At 45.0% G+C, this 13628-nt stretch overlaps 1 protein-coding gene across 1 annotated transcript in view; it reads left to right on the plus strand.

The window, feature by feature from the left end:
- Positions 1-13628, plus strand: part of TTC7A (tetratricopeptide repeat domain 7A) — a 191656-nt gene that overhangs the window by 32458 nt on the left and 145570 nt on the right. Inside the window, exons 9-10 of the mRNA XM_081854624.1 lie at positions 10954-11091; positions 12466-12549. Coding sequence (XP_081710750.1) covers positions 10954-11091; positions 12466-12549 — 222 coding nt within the window. The remainder of the gene's footprint in view (positions 1-10953; positions 11092-12465; positions 12550-13628) is intronic.

Consider the following 13628-nt stretch of genomic DNA (forward strand, 5'->3'; position numbering starts at 1 on the left):
CAAAAACAGCTGGAGGCCCAAGTTTAGGAAACATTGCTCTAAGGAGCTTTCACTGTGCTTTAAGTGTGTGAATAATTAGCTGAAGGTAAATTTGGAAAGCTGATACCTAATTATAGGTGCGCCTTGGCCTGGGTTTTTATAAAACATCTGTTTAACAATCCACCAATAATTCCTGATGCCTGTTCAGTGTCTATTCCTGAGGAACCCAAGTGCAGGTAGATTAAGAGCTGTCCTTAAAACTTTCCTGGGCCTGTTTTAGTCACCCTCCCTCTTCAACAGGTTTTCTAGTTCTGCTGAATATAAGCCAGAGCTGTCTCTAAGCTGGGAAAGGAATGTTTTTCTGTCAGCATTTTTCTCCCAGAACTCTCATCCTTGAGCATTTTTATTTTGAAATTGTTTCATTTACACAATGAAGATCTGTCCCTCAGTTTTGATGCAGTTCATAAGCCTCTCACCCAAGTCATTGTCGCTGTAATTTGGTGTTGTTTTTTTTAAATGGCAAGAGAATGTGTTCCCCTCGGTGTGGCATCTCCCAGGCATGTTGTAGATTAACAAAACACACCACAAGTGGTGCACAGTAATTTGGCTTGCCTGCGCGCGCTCTCTCTCTCTCTCTCTCTCTCTCTCTCTCTCCCCTCAGCTGAATTGGAAAACAGACTGCCTGTAGCCAAGACTAATAAACAGTGTGCCCAGTGTAACAGAGTTTGGGAATCATTTATCACCGTCTTATTATTGAGTTAAATGGCCAGATGGGATTTGACCTGGAAAAAAGTCTGAGAAAGAGGGAAGGTGGTGGAAGCAGGACTGCAAAAAATTCTGTTGCCTTTTGCTTGAGTAAGAACAGGAAGAAGAGGCCTGCTGGATCAGTCCAAAGCCCATTTAGTGCAGGTGGGAATCTCCACATACGATTCCCAGCAACAAATACATACTACCTCCAGCGAAAAAAGCAGAACATCACAATCTTGTCTAGCAGCCATTGATTGTTTTATTCTTCCTAAATTTGTCTACTCCTCTTCTGAAGCCATCCAAGATGGTAGCCCTCACTACTTCTTGTGGGAACAAATTCCGTAGTTTAACTATACTCTGTGTGAAGAAGTACTTTTCCCCCCAGTGCTATTTTTTTTTTAGAGAAAGAGATGTCGGAGCTCACCAGGAATGCCTCCCTTGTTCTCTTAGAAAAGCAATGGAGCCCACCTGAGAGGTGCCAGAATTGAGTTCCGGCAAGTTCTGACTGAAAAAAAGCCCTCCATCTTACCTCATGTCTCCTCTTACCTTTTCTCCAAACTAGGAAGTCCCAAATGTTGTAACATTTCCTCGATTATTTTGGTCCCCCCCCCTTTTGTTGTACCATTTGCAGCCCCGCAATAGCCTTTCAGAGGTGTACACAGTATTCCAAGTGTGGTTTGCACCAGAGATTTGTATAAAGGCATTAGGATATTTTGGCAGTTTTATTTTTGATTCCTTTCTTACAATCCTTAGCATGGAATCCCATCTTTAACAGTGCTCCCCACCAGTTTCTGTGGGACAGATGTTGAGCTAACTGGCCTGTAGCTTCCACACTCCCAATTCTTCTTAGTTTGGTTTTTTTGTTTTTAATGCTCCATTCTCTTCGTTGGCTCTGTTGGGTTAGTTGGGAAGAATTCTACAAACTAATAGTGTCTTCCCTTTTTCGGCTGTGGATCCTTATGCAGCCAAAACAAGACCGGAATCTGCATGCAACCTCAACAAGCTTTGGGAAACTCAAGGGCAAAAGATTCCTGCATTGCCGGCGGTTGGGCTAGATCAGGCATAGGCAAACTCGGCCCTCCAGATGTTTTGGGACTACAACTCCCATCATCCGTGACCACTGGTCCTGTTAGCTAGGGATGATGGGAGTTGTAGTCCCAAAACATCTGGAGGGCCGAGTGTGCCTGTGCTAGGACTAGATGACCGTTGGGGTCCCTTCCATCTCTACAGTTCTATGCTTTGCAGAAATACAAAAAAATATTTCAGGTTGAGGGGAGACCCTAAAGGTGTGCATAAAGCAGAGACAGACCTATGAGGACTGAGCACGCTCAGTGTGCACTGAATGCTGACTGACTTGGTATGTGAATAAGTGTTTAAAACTAGAGGTGTGTGTGTGTGGAACAGAGTGTTCTGGAAGAGAAGAAAATGGTTGAAACCCTGAACAGGCAAAATTCTCCCGGCAAAATTGTTGCAGTCCCTATTTGCTGGTCTTTGTTTTTTTAAAATAGGAGTGTTGTTGTTTAGTCGTGTCTGACTCTCTGTGACCCCATGGACCAGAGCATGGCAGGCACTCCTGTCTTCAACTGTCTCCCACAGTTTGGTCAGGCTCATGTTTGTAGCTTCGAGAACATTGTCCAACCATCTCATCCTCTGTCGTCCCCTTCTCCTTGTGTCCTCCATCTTTCCCAACATCAGGGTCTTTTCCAGGGAGTCTTCTCTTCTCATGAGGTGGCCAAAGTATTGGAGCCTCAATTTCATGATCTGTCCTTCCAGTGAGCACTCAGGGCTGATTTCCTTAAGAATGGATACGTTTGATCTTCTTGCAGTCCATGGGACTCTCAAGAGTCTCCTCCAACACCATAATTCAAAAGCATCAATTCTTCGGCGATCAGCCTTCCTTATGGTCCAGCTCTCACTTCCATACATCACTACTGGGAAAACCATGGCTTTAACTATACGGACCTTTGTTGGCAAGGTGATGTCTCTGCTTTTTAAGATGCTAAAATAGGAGTAGATGCTATTTTAAAGAAAGTTCAGCTGCAGCTCCGCTCCCTCATTCCACCCAAGGAACTACAACAAATGCTTTTACTTCACCTCTGTAGAACAGGGGAAAGGAGGCTGGTTTTTGTTGGGCAGGGGAGGGAAATGTTGGAGGAGGAAACACCCCCCCCCCGGTGCCACACATGCCTAGTGCAAACAAGATGTAGGGTGCAGGTTGGTGGCTAGGAAGGGGACAATAAAATAGCCTGAGCCTACCCTGGTGAGAACACCCTCTTCTAAGAACTTATGTGTTTGGTTATAATTGATAAATGCTTATCAATTTCAGAGCAGAGGGTAATCTCCAGTGAATCATGTGAACAGCTTCAATATTGTTATTTATTCCAGAGCTGAGTTTCAAAGCTCTCTAATATGAAAGAGGTTTTATGCAGAGCCACTCATAATTCTGATGCTATCCCGAGATAACTTAACTCCTGTATGTCTGCTCCCGTTACCTCTCTCATCTGTTCCCCTCACAGCCTGTTTCCTCACAGCTCCAAATGTCACGTTCCCACCCGTGGTTCTCTGCCTGTCACTCTTTCTCACTCCACCCAACATCCCATCCCACTTCCACACTGTCAATCATCACTTCACTCACTCTTATGTCACAGTGCCCTTTAGTTCTGTGCTCTGAATGAGCTCATTCGGCTTACGTCACCGCCCCCCTCCGTGTGTTGAATCAGACAACTGAGCGCATGGTTAAACCACAGAGTGTGCTACCACAGGATTTGGTGATGGTCATAGACTCACAGGATGATTGTAGAATCATATTTTGAAGGTGCTAGAGGGTGCTCAGTGGTCTGCCTTGCTGGTTTCCTTCTTATTTGCGTTGGGAGGCCCGGGAAGGATTTTTCATTTTTGTCTGCCGTCGGTTAGAATTTGCAACTCTGCTCCAAGCTGGAGGCACCATATGGTGATTCTGCCAAGCTACCATCTCTGCATAACGTTTCTGTATGTAGAGCACTCGCATAATTGCTTTGAAAGGTCACCCTGTGAGTATGGAATATAATTTTGGAAGCAGTCCAGTGACGTATTCCTGAAATATATGCATATTTGTGTTTTTTCTAAACGGGTTCTCCTGTGAGCGTCCCTGCATGCAGCTCAGACTGTGTGTTCATCTAGCCTAGCATTGTGTCTTCTGATGGGCAGCTGCTCTCCAGGGTCCTAGAGACACAAGTCTCCCCATCAGTGATCCTTTTTTAGCTGGAGATGTCAGGGGCTGAACGGGGGACTTTCTGCATCTAAGGCCCTTGCCTCTGAGCTACATGGTCACCACACTCGCAGAGGGTTCTTGTGCTTGAGACCTGCTTGTGGATTTGTCACAGGCATCTGGTTGGCGCCATTGTAAGAACAGGAGGCTGGACTAGATAGGTCATCAGCCTGATCTCCCAGGGTCTTCTTATGTTCTTGTAAGCACCAGAAAAGGAATCTCAAATAGTCCCGGGTACAAAGTTTAAGAATTGGCAAATTCATATGTCACTCTAGTGATATGTGACCTTATAGGTAAGGTGTTACTATGAAGTTTCGCTAAATAAATAAGTTTCAGACAACTCCAACCATGAGGAAAACCTCATAGTTGTACAATATAGTTGTACAACATAGTTGTAGCGCTCAGCTACATTAGTCAAAATGCAGTGATTTGAATGTGTTATAAACATGCAACACCGGATAACGTCAGAGAGCACAAAACCTTTCTACAGCATTTTTACATAGGGTTGTGGGGTTTTTTAAAGTATTGTTATAACGATTTAATTTCTGACTTATTTATAGCCCCCCCCATGTGTAGATCCATCCACCCTCCAACCTTCTTAAGTGATTATGGTCAAAAGAAGAAACACTATTTGTGCAAGTGATACTTAAATTGTATTTTTATGTTGTGAACCGCCCTGAGATCTAGGGATGAAGGGCGGTATACAAATATAATAATAATAATAATAATAATAATAATAATAATAATAATAATAATAATAAGCCATGCCCCTTCTGCATTTGGTTTATGGCACCATTGCCTGTGCTTGGATCATATGGGAAGCACTTCCTTTTTATTGTAGCACTAACAGACGGTATTTGTAGTTATATGTATTCCTGTCCCCTTTTTTCGTAAGCCCAAAGCTTGCGGTAATGTACTAGTTCGGGTGAATATTCTATCTGTGCTAAGGCATCACTTTAAAATTCCTAGTTTGGCCCACTGACAAATGCCTGAAATAGCTGACTCTGATGCGAAGCTGATTACTGGCTTTCAGAATATGTGGGGGCTTGTTCGGCGCAGCTATTTTTCACAACTAAACGCGGCTGCAGAGCTACTGATGCAGAAACTTTTTAATAGCGTGGTATGCAATGTGTGGAAAGGTTTAATTGACAGCAAGGTTGATTATGCACATCCTTCCACAAACCTCTGCCTTTCCCCCAGTGCTCTTTTTAAATCTTCCTTTTCAAAGAACGCCCCGTGACAAAGTGCCGTTGATTATGGCCCGCAGAAGATCAAACCCCCAGAAAAAAAAGCTTTCCTTCATTCAATAGATTTTACTTTCCTCTTGTATTAGGGCATAAAGAATAGCCAGACCTCTGGGAACAGTTGAGGAGTGAGCGTATGAATTGGCTCTGAATCCATTTCCTGCTCATCTCTCTCTACTCAGAGTGAATTGACAAGTTCAAATGACTTTTTGGGGGGGGGTGGCCACACACGCTCACCCACCAGTGATAGAGCATCTATTTTACATGCCCCTGGGTTCAGTCCTTTGCATCTCTAGGTAAGTCTGAGAGAAACTACTCTCTGAAACTCCAGCAAACCGCTGCCAGTCAGGATAGTTAATGGATCGGAAATCTGATTTTTGTTTGACTCCACCTCCCATAGTTCCTGGCTGTTGTCCATGCTGGCTGGGACTGATGGGAGTTATAGTCCAACAGCCTTTGGAGCACACAGTTTCTCCATCTCTAGACAAAGCTGGGTAGGAGTGAAGCAGCTTCGTTTGTCTTCCACCCCTAGCTGCAAGTTCAGGGATTTTACAGATTAATAATAATAATAAATAATAAATTTTTATTTATACCCCATCCTTCCCAGTTCAAAAACCGGGCTCAGGGTGGCTAACAACAAATTTAAAACATTTAATTGTAAAAGCAGCATAAAATACAGTATAAAAACATGAATAACAATAAAATTCAAAGTTCAAAAATCAGTTTGAGGGAAATCCATCCAATAAGCATTAGATAGTCACCAGGGCTAGCTGGCTGAATTAGTCCTTCTTGGGACCAGCGAGGAGGCCAGGGGAGAAATAGCTGTGGGGTCTCAGAGCAGGTGATCTTCATAAAAGGGGAGGGGGAGGGAAGAAAAGGGAAATAAAAGATCAGGTTGAATTCAAATTAAAGGCCAGGCAGAATAGCTCTGTCTTACAGGCCTGACGGAAGGAGGTTAAATCCTGAAGGGCCCTAGTCTCATGGGACAGAGCATTCCACCAGGCTGGAGCCATCACTGAAAAGGCCCTGGCCCTGGTGGAGGATAGTCTGACTTCCTTAGGGCCCGGGACCTCTAAACTATGGTTATTCATGGACCATTAACTGAACCCATTTCTCAGTGTGCCCTTAGCTCATGCTGCTGTGATTTCATAGAATTGTAGAATTGGAAGGGACCTCAAGGGTCATCTAGTCCAACCCCCTGCAGTGCAGGAATCTCAACTAAAACATCCATGACAGTTGGCCACCCAACCTCTGCTTAAAAACTTCTAAGGAAGGAGAGTCCACCACCTCCTGAGGGAGACCATTCCACTGTGGAACAGCTCTTACTGCCAGAAAGTTTTTCCTGATGTTTAGTCGGAATCTCCTTTCTTGTAACTTGAAGCCATTGGTTTGGGTCCTACCCTCCAGAGCAGGAGAAAACAAGCTTCCCCCCTCTTCCATGAGACAGCCCTTGAGATATTCAAAGATGGCTATCGTATTTCCTCTCAGCCTCCTGTTTTCAAGGATAAACATACCAAGTTCCTTCAACCATTCCTCATAAGGCTTTCAGATGTTTGCCTTGGGGCATTGTAAGGAAAGAGTAGCAGAGAGGGAGTGCAACTCGTGCTTCTGTTTCTACTGCTGCTGAGACTTTTGCAAAATAAGAGGAGATTTGCATCTGAGGTCCAATGTGGTGTTGTGAGTAGGATGTTGGACTGGGGAGACCTGGGATAGAATCTTCCCACAGCCACAAATCTCAGTGGCGTAGCGTGGGGGGTGCAGGGGGGCCGGCCGCACCGGGCGCAACATCTGGGGGGGGGGCGCTCGCACTCGCAGCTCTCTGTCCCTACCTGGGTTAGGGGGCACAAATTACTTGCCTTGCCCCGGGTGCTGACAACCCACGCTACGCCACTGGTGGGTGGCCTTGGGCCTGTCATCCTCTCCTTTTCTCTTTCTAATCTACCTCATAGGGTGGTTGTGAGGATTACATGGGGAAACTATGTACTGTACCTTGAGTTCCTTGGAATAATAATAATAATAATAATAATAATAATAATAATAATAATAATTTATTTATACCCTGCCCATCTTGCTGGGCTTCCCCAGCCACTCTGGGCGGCTTCCAACAAAATATTAAAATACAGTAATGCATCAAACATTAAAAGCTTCCCTAAACAGGGCTGCCTTCAGGTGTCTTCTAAAAGTCTGGTAGTTGTTGTTCTCTTTGACTTCTGGTGGGAGGGCGTTCCACAGGGCAGGTGCCACTACCGAGAAGGTCCTCTGCCTGGTTCCCTGTAACTTGGCTTCTTGCAGTGAGGGAACCACCAGAAGGCCCTTGGCACTGGACCTCAGTGTCCTGGTAGAACAATGGGGGTGGAGACGCTCCTTCAGATATATTAGAACGAGGTTGTTTAGGGCTTTAAAGGTCAGCACCAACACTTTGAATTGTGCTCGGAAACGTACTGGGAGCCAGTGTAGGTCTTTCAAGAATGACATATAAGTAAATTTTCCCTGTGGGCAGAAGTGTGTTCTCTCAGAGCAGGGACAAAACATCCCTACTCCCAACCCCTCATTTTTTTCATAAGATCGGGAAGTAGGAGAAGAATGAGTCAGCCCCATTTCCTCTGCCACCAGTGTTTTAGAGGTTCCAAAGCTTTGTTTAAATAGGTACTTTTGCTGTGGATCTCAGGGTTAGTTACTTCCAGCTCCTCCCCAGAGTGACTAATATTCTGGATTACAGATGGAACTGTTAACTCCAGCCTCACCTTGGGTGCTAAACACCCTGATAAAGTGTAAGCCCCCAATGGCATTTCAAAAAAATCCACCCTAGAGCAGCAAGAATCTGATCATGGGATTTTGACACACTTTTCCATGTATTTAAAAAACCCACATGATCCAGTAGATCATACAGTGGTACCTCGGGTTAAGAACTTAATTTGTTCCAGAGGTCCGTTCTTAACCTGAAACTGTTCTTAAGCTGTGGTACCACTTTAGCTAATTGGGCCTCCTGCTGCCGCCGCGCGATTTCTGTTCTCATCCTGAGGTAAAGTTCTTAACCCAAGTTACTATTTCTGGGTTAACAGAGTCTGTAACCTGAAGCGTCTGTAACCTGAGGTACCACTGTATTGGATTATACAGTGATTCAGCTGATACCCCAGCTGCCTTTCTGTTCTCATTATGATCTATATTCCTGAGGGCAGATATTCCTGTCACAAGATCAATGAGGTAGTTAATGGAGAAAGAATGGTAAAACCAAGAATTAGCCTTATGATCGCCTTGTGTTTGGGCCCAACTAATAGTGGCTTGTCAAATCTCCCAAGACTGGCTTCAGCAGATGGCTGGAGAGTGAGGTCAATTCCTGGAGACTCCAAGCTAAACCTAGGAGAGGAGCTTGCAGGAGGCCTGGGGAGAAGGAGCCGGATAAAACAATTAGGCTGTATTTCTTTGTTGCACTTCTGTTCATCAAGCTCCCTGGCTTGGACTTCCTCATGTGGCTCTGCAGTCCCAAGCGATGTTCTGCCTGCTCCTGCCTTAGATGGCTTTACAATTGGGGAACAACCAAATACATGGAGGTTTCAGTGGCTGTAGTCTACCCCTTGGGGTGACAGCAAGCATGTCTCTTAATGCCCGGAAACAAATGTGGGAGGGGGCTGTCGCTATCTTGTTCACAGCTGCCCTTTTTGGAACTAAATAAAAAAAATTCCTTCCGGTAGCACCTTAGAGACCAACTATGTTTGTCATTGGTATGAGCTTTCGTGTGCATGCACACTTCTTCAGATACACGAAAGCTCATACCAATGACAAACTTAGTTGGTCTCTAAGGCGCAACTGGAAGGAATTTTTTACATTTTGTTTTGACTACAGCAGACCAACACGGCTACCTACCTGTATCTCTTTGGACTTGTTTGCACTCAAGGGTTTGCATAAAAGGTAAAGGTAAAGGGACCCCTGACCATTAGGTCCAGTCGTGGCCAACTCTGGGGTTGCAGCGCTCATCTCGCTTTATTGGCCGAGGGAGTACAGCTTCTGGGTAAAGTGGCCAGCACAACCAAGCTGCTTCTGGTGAACCAGAGCAGCGCACGGAAATGCCGTTTACCTTCCCGCCGGAGCAGTACCTATTTATCTACTTGCACTTTAGAATCATAGAATCATAGAGTTGGAAGAGACCACAAGGGCCATCGAGTCCAACCCCCTGCCAAGCAGGAAACACCATCAGAGCACTCCTGACATATGGTTGTCAAGCCTCTGCTTAAAGACCTCCAAAGAAGGAGACTCCACCACACTCCTTGGCAGCAAATTCCACTGTCGAACAGCTCTTACTGTCAGGAAGTTCTTCCTAATGTTTAGGTGGAATCTTTTTTCTTGTAGTTTGGAACCATTGCTCCGTGTCCGTTTCTCTGGAGCAGCTGAAAACAACCTTTCTCCCTCCTCTATGTGACATCCTTTTATATATTTGAACATAGCTATCATATCACCCCTTAACCTCCTCTTCTCCAGGCTAAACATGCCCAGCTCCCTTAGTCATTCCTCATAAGGCATCGTTTCCAGGCCTTTGACCATTTTGGTTGCCCTCCTCTGGACACGTTCCAGTTTGTCAGTGTCCTTCTTGAACTGTGGTGCCCAGAACTGGACACAGTACTCCAGGTGAGGTCTGACCAGAGCAGAATACAGTGGCACTATTACTTCCCTTGATCTAGATGCTATACTCCTATTGATGCAGCCCAGAATTGCTTTTTTAGCTGCCGGGTCACACTGTTGGCTCATGTCAAGTTTGTGGTCAACCAAGACTCCTAGATCCTTTTCACATGTACTGCTCTCAAGCCAGGTGTCACCCATCTTGTATTTGTGCCTCTCATTTTTTTTGCTCAAGTGCAATACTTTACATTTCTCCCTGTTAAAATTCATCTTGTTTGTTTTGGCCCAGTTCTCTAATCTGTCAAGGTCATTTTGAAGTGTGATCCTGTCCTCTGGGGTGTTAGCCACCCCTCCCAGTTTGGTCATCTGCAAATTTGATCAGGATGCCCTTGAGTCCATCATCCAAGTCGTTGATAAAGATGTTGAATAAGACCGGGCCCAAGACAGAACCCTGTGGCACCCCACTAGTCACTCTTTGACATGCTTTCGAACTGCTAGGTTGGCAGGAACTAGAACTGAGTAACAGGAGCTCACCCCGTCGCAGGGATTCGAAATGCCGACCTTCTGATGGGCAAATCCTAGGCTCTGTGGTTTAACCCACAGCGCCACCCATGTCTCCAAGGGTTTGCATACGACCAGGCAAATAAGTATGTTTTAAGCAACATATTCCTTTGCAAGCCAACATTAACCTGAGGAGGACTCTCTGCAGCCATGCTGCAGTGCGAAACATCTTTAAAAAGTGGGGGAAAGTGGAGGAGTATTCTTTTGTTTTGCCTCGTTTTAAAAGGTTGCCGTCGTAAAGTTGCAGGCAGCTGAAGTAATTGGGCGCACCATTTTAAGTGCGGCCCCGGGCCTTGAAGCATTCTGGCGCTGTGGGACTCTTGTCATCTCTCGTTCTAGAGGTTTCCGAGAGATAATCTGAGGGAATCGTCTCCCAGCATTTCTGTAAATGCATTCTGCCTTCCCAAATTAGCTTCCTGCGGATGAACGCAGGGGGCTGGATAGGGGCACTTTTGCTTGGACATGCAGTGCGTGGCTGGCGACCTTTCTGAGGTACACTTGGCTGTCTCCACTCGTTCCTGCTGGACCTGACCTCTCTTTTTATTCTGAATTCACTCCCAGGCAAACCAGGACGCAGTAATTAGCCGTGCCCCTGAGCAGAAAGACGACCGAGCCATCAGTCTCCAGGATGCGTCGGCGGTTTACGATCTTCTAACTATCACACTGGGCAGAAGAGGGCAGTATGTCATGCTTTCTGAGGTAACTACTCCTAGGTTTTCTTATGTCTTTTTTTTATCACCCCCAAAACAACAAGGCAGCACTCTACGTTCTTCCAAACACACACCAGCTTGCTTATAACGTTTGCTGAAGTGTATCCAAGTGGCACTACATCTAACTGAAACATTTATGGGTGTACACATGTTCTGCCTGGGGCCGTGTGCAATACATCCCATGACTCCAGAGGAGGGAGACTCCTAAGGCCACCTTTCTTAACGCTGGCAGCGTGGGAGCTGCTGTAATGCGGCTCCTTCCCACAACGCAGCAGCGATACGAGGAGCGTAATTCACTTCTGAAATTTTGCTGTTGTGGGATGTGGGGATGGCTATCAGCTGAGATGAGTGGGGCCTGCAATAAAACGTTGCACTGCATCCTCACCTCCTAGCAGGAGAGTTCCTCCAGGTTGCACCATCCCATCCTCCCATTTTCCCACTCTCTCTTTAGAAAAGAAAACACAACTACAGTGGTACCTCGGGTTACAGATGCTTCAGGTTACAAACTCCGCTAACCCAGAAATAGTACCTCGGGTTAAGAACTTTGCTTCAGGATGAGAGCAGAAATCGCGCAGCGGCAGCGGGAGGCCCCATTAGCTAAAGTGGTACCTCAGGTTAAGAACAGTTTCAGGTTAAGAACGGACCTCCAGAACGAATTCAGTTCTTAACCCGAGGTACCACTGTATGGAAAACGAGCGAGGTCCCAAGCAAAGAAGAATGGCAACTTAAACTGATGGAATTATGCCCAGCTTGCAGATCTAACATATAGAATAAGAGAACATGAAGAAGATACGTTTAAAAAAGATTGGAAATGGTTTACTGAATATGTGGGGGGAAATTGTGCACACTTGAAAATGCTGGCAGCAGTAAGATAAAGTCAACAGTGTAAATAAGTTTTGATGGATGTAACAATGGAATACTGAGTTTAGTTTATGTGAAATATGCAGGGATTCATGTTACGCAAAATGAACCATGGAAAGAGAAGAAGGGAAGTCATTGAGATTTTACGGTTGTTTAAATGAATATTCTAAATTGTAAAACAGAAAATTTAATAAAAATTGTATAAACAAAAAAAATTGGGGGGGGGGGGACAACTTAACAGAATATATTGATGAAAATGTGTTCTCCAAAACGGTGGGAAAGGCTAACAGCAGGCACCCAAGAGACTTTACTTGATCCCACCGAATCAGGCTGTCTCCTGTGCAACTAAAACCTGAACTATCCCAGATGGACATTTTTTCATCCCCAGAGAAAGAAATAAAATCACATAGGTTCCCCCCCCCCCAACCTTTTGCTAATGAATTCCACAAAAGTTGAGAATCTGCTAGTGGTGATACTTGTGCTTCCTTGTTTTTCTCCCCAGTGTTTGGAGAGAGCAATGAAACTTGCATTTGGTGAATTCCACCTATGGTATCAACTGGCCCTTTCCATGGCAGCTTGTGGCAAGGTAAGGCACAAACACAAAGAACATTTATGTTCATGGAAAAGTTTTGATTATCTGTACTCAATTCTCCAAAGCAAATGGTAATTTGAACTACTGTTGTTGTTGTTGTTGTTGTTTAATCCCATCCTTTCCCCCAAACGGGTCCAATATGAGTATTATTGTAATATTATATTGATTAATAGGTGCATAAAGTATTATTCTAATCACAGTTTCTTCCAATGCTGAGCTCAGGTGGTTGAGTGTGTTAACTCTATTTTTCCCCCTTTCTAATTTAGATTTTCATTGTACTTCCAAAAAAAATTACGTATTAACTTCAACTTTAATATTGTTTCCCTTTGGCATTTTGACTTCCCACGCTTCCCTCCATGATGTTTTTGTTCCCACCCTTCTTCCTGCTGCATTGTACACCATACATTCATCCAATACATATCCTCTATTACATTCGTTATCGTTTCATTTCTGCTGCTCGTACTTCGAATCCTGCTCCCTGACTCCATTTGACTGTGGCATGTTGAGCACGTTAACTCTCAAAAGAAAATTGGGTTGCCCAAAGGGTGGCGCTGTGGGTTAAACCACAGATCCTAGGACTTGCTGATCAGAAGGCCGGCAGTTCGAATCCCCGCGATGGGGTGAGCTCCCGTTGCTTGGTCCCTGCTCCTGCCAACCTAGCAGTTCAAAAGCATGTCAAAGTGCAAGTAGATAAATAGCTACCGCTCCGGTGGGAAGGTAAACGGCATTTCCATGCACTGCTCTGGTTCGCCAAAAGCGGCTTAGTCATGCTGGCCACATGACCCAGAAGCTGTACGCCAGCTCCCTCGGCCAATAAAGCGAGATGAGCACCGCAGCCCCAGAGTTGGCCACGACTGGACCTAATGGTCAGGGGTCCCTTTACCTTTACCTTTATATAATTGGAGCACAGCCTTTCTTTGCTGAAGTACAAACATTTGTGAACTAAATAATCTTGGCTACGATATAAGGCAGCTTTTTATACTGCAAGGATGTCCTGGTCTCCTACCTAATCTTGTTAAATATTCTGGAAGCTAAATGGCATGATCTCTGTGAATTGATCCAAGATCTGTAAA

This window comes from Podarcis erhardii (assembly GCF_964252035.2).
Source record: "Podarcis erhardii genome assembly, chromosome: 3".
NCBI lineage: Eukaryota > Metazoa > Chordata > Lepidosauria > Squamata > Lacertidae > Podarcis > Podarcis erhardii.